This window comes from Trachymyrmex cornetzi, unplaced genomic scaffold (genome assembly GCF_001594075.2).
Source record: "Trachymyrmex cornetzi isolate Tcor2-1 unplaced genomic scaffold, Tcor1.1 scaffold25, whole genome shotgun sequence".
NCBI lineage: Eukaryota > Metazoa > Arthropoda > Insecta > Hymenoptera > Formicidae > Trachymyrmex > Trachymyrmex cornetzi.
In genome coordinates, this window is record NW_017297166.1 from 225,991 (window position 1) to 229,608 (window position 3,618).

General features: G+C 33.2%; 1 protein-coding gene across 1 annotated transcript; it reads left to right on the plus strand.

The window, feature by feature from the left end:
- The first annotated feature begins 697 nt into the window (after window positions 1-697).
- On the plus strand, window positions 698-2,218 carry LOC108761528 (cytochrome P450 9e2). The gene is made up of 2 exons (XM_018508131.1): window positions 698-1,359; window positions 1,450-2,218. Exons 1-2 carry the CDS (start codon window positions 698-700, stop codon window positions 2,216-2,218), a joined length of 1,431 nt encoding a protein of 476 aa, XP_018363633.1.
- The last annotated feature ends 1,400 nt before the right edge of the window (window positions 2,219-3,618 follow it).

Consider the following 3,618-nt stretch of genomic DNA (forward strand, 5'->3'; position numbering starts at 1 on the left):
TCTATATAAACTTATCTAATTATATAGATATAAATTCTTTTAAATTATTAAATTAATGGATCAATTTTTTTGTATTGCTGTTAAAGTGATTGCTGGATATTAATTCACTTATGCCTTTCATTCAAAAGAAATGAAAACAATCATGGGCGTGATTGTGATTTGGAATATCAAGTTATTAATCACATTTCTTGGACATGTCTAAACTTAATTAATGAATTTGGAACCTAGTTATTGGAATCATTAATAATATTAAAATATTTTCATTATTATCAATTATCAGATTAATTACAACTAAAATATTAAAGCAATTAATAATTTAATAAGGCACTTAATTAATAATAACGCGAATTAATTTATAATTGAATACCTTCATTTATAATAATTTTAAACAGTCTATTGCCTAAGGCCTAAAGGGATCTCTTTTCCTTAGATTGTCCTTTGATCACATAATTGGGAACCTGAAGTCTTTTTGCTTTGTGGGTTCAAAACATTGGCAAAATCTCTAGTATAACCTCAAACTCAGAACAAAATGTTAATCGAATTGAGGCCTTTGCTCCCTGAGGAGGCTATTCATTGGTGATCTGATATTTCTGTAACTCTATATTTGAGTCGGAAAACCAAAAAAAGAGAAAATCAGAAGAAGATTGGCCGCATGAGTATGATCTCCTTCTTATTAATTCGTGGAGTAATACCTACCATGGAATACTGGTCAATCTCAGTGTTATCAATCGTGATTAGCGTTCTCGTTACTTATTATCTGTTCAGAAAGTTTAATTTTTTTAAAAGAAATGGTATCATCCACATACCATCTATTCCAATACTAGGTGCCATGGTACCAATTATATTTCGCCAAATGTCATTTGTCGATTTCACCAGAAAAATATACAATTTTAATCGAGACGCAAAATACATTGGATTTTACGCTACAACGAAGCCTGTTCTTATGCTCCGTGATCCGGAAGTGATCAAGGATGTTGTCATCAAGAATTTCGACACATTTACCAATAATCCCGCTTTAGCTGATACTAATGACTATGTGCTTTCACAGAATCTGTTTGGCCTACAAAACGCAAAATGGCGACACGTAAAAAATCTACTATCTCCGTTCTTTACGTCTCATAAGCTGAAGACTATATTTACTTTGATGTCGAAACATGCTGCGGATTTTGCTGAATTGATGTTAACACTGCCAGCGGATAAAAGCGACGTTAATATGAAAGATATCTTCGATAGATATACGAACGATGTCGTTGCCTTATGTATTTACGGAATGAAGATCGATTCTATAAGAAATCCGACAAACAAGTTTTATGTTTGTGGCAAAGATATAACTTATATGTCAGCAATACGCAGCATAAAGTACATTTTTATTAGAACCTTTCCAAAGCTTGGACGAATACTCAATATAAAATTGTTAAATAATTCAGAAATGAAGTATTTTGAGAGTAGGATAAAGAACGAGATTGTCATTCGCAATGCTGAGCATGTTTCACGTCCGGATATGATACAATTAATGTTGGATAACAGAGGTAAAGAGGGTCAAATACAATTGGATGTGGACGATATTGTCGCGCAAGCCTACGCTTTCTATTTCGCTAGCTTTGAAACTACTTCAAGCGTGATGTCTTTTATAACATACAAAATCGCAACTAATCCAAGTATTCGGGTCAAATTGCGACAAGAGATAGATGAGCTCTTGAACGAATCGGACGGAAACGTAACTTATGAAGCTGTTAATAAACTCAAATATTTAGATGCAGTAATAAAGGAAGCTCTCAGACTATTTTCACCTTTTGTTGTGGAAAGAGTGTGTGGAAAAGCTTATAAATTGCCACCTGCATTGCCGGGCGAGAAGTCTTTCACTATAAACAAGGGCATGATTATTTGGATTCCGTTGTATGCGATTCATCATGATGAAAAATATTACGATAATCCTGAAGAATTTCGCCCAGAAAGATTTTTAAATAATGATCAGGACAATAATTATCGGTCTATATTTTATTTTCCATTTGGATTAGGATCGAGAATGTGCATTGGCAGAAGATTCGGTTTGTTGATGATCAAAGTTGTGCTATTTCATTTATTAGCACGATGTGAACTGAAACAGTGCCCCAAAACATCGTCAATTAAATTCAGCGAGAAAAATCTGCTAATGATGCCGAAGGACGGATTTTGGTTGAATATTCAATATAGAAATGACAAATTCGATAGAGATTAGAACTCGATAGCGTTACTGATTCCTAGAAGTTTAATTTCTAGAGAATATCCTAGAATATAAATTCTTACAATTTCAACAAGAAGTTATTATTCAATAAAAAAAATGTTTGTAAGTATATTATTTATTCATATAACAAATCAAACTAACCAAGACTCTTTATAAATCAAAGAATTGGAAAGAATACGGGCGTTAGGCGTTAGGCGCAGAAAACGTCGCGCAAATAATACACTTATGAAGCTTGAAACTTCTTTATTTAACAAACAGTTAACAAACGCGCTTACATGTCTCGGCTCATTTTTTAGCCTTCCTCAGAGCAAACACAAACTAACATATATAAAGTAAAAGCTATCCTGTCATTGTGAGCTCCCCTACATCGAGAATTTATATGCCAGAATTAAACAAAAAGAAAGAAAAGGAAAATGAAAAAGAAGGGAAATATAAAAAATGTCGAATTAAAGAATATAGAAACTAATGTATCAAAAGGTATTCATAGTCTATTCTTCTCATTTAAGACTATCTTAAGTACAATTTTAAGATGTCATAAGTCAATCCGAGGCTGTATTAGCATAATGTCTTAAGACATTATTTAAGATTGTTTTAAAATAAAAACGAACTATGAATATCGCTCCATGTTTAGCGTTTCACAGTTGGCAGCCTTTTCCCCTGACGCGACATAGACAGAAACGGCGGAGATTTAGAGATAGATGCTTGCAAAGTGAGCACACCATGTTATCCCTTCCACCATTGGTCATCCGCGCGCCGTGCGATCGGTGGGCTGTATCTTTGGCAATAGTAGGTTGGGCGGACGCGCGTATTCGACTATCTTTAAACGTTAATATCTCGTTATCTATTGTGCAAAGTGGTACAAGACTTTTCATCAGTTTAGTCCGCTCTACCTGCTCAAGGCGGGTGAGGCCGAAATTTGATGCCACTCTGTATATACTACACTTAACTTAAAACCGAAACCGTGTTAAATGTTACCGCGTAATTATTTAGAGAAGTTTGTAATAATGTCTGTACGTATCGTTTGATATGGCGACTCCCGATTGCTTTTTTAAAATTTTAGATTAATATAGCATCAATAGAAATGTATTTTTTTTTACACTTTTATCTCTTTTTGCTTGTGCACGCTCTCTGTACCTTCCTTTTCTCTATTACATACGTGTCCATAACGTTTATTAACGGTTTATTATATTAATTCTTTATAATTAATATTATTTGAATCTTTTTTAAGCTTTCAATTTAAAAACCTCTTTCTTGCATTTAAAATGTTTTTATTTAATATTTAATTTTTTATTTTTATTTTTGCTTGTTTTATTTCATATTTTTAAAAGCAATGCATGTGCATATGTGTATGTATAGGGTGTTGCACCACCATACAGGTCAGTATGACGGGTTGC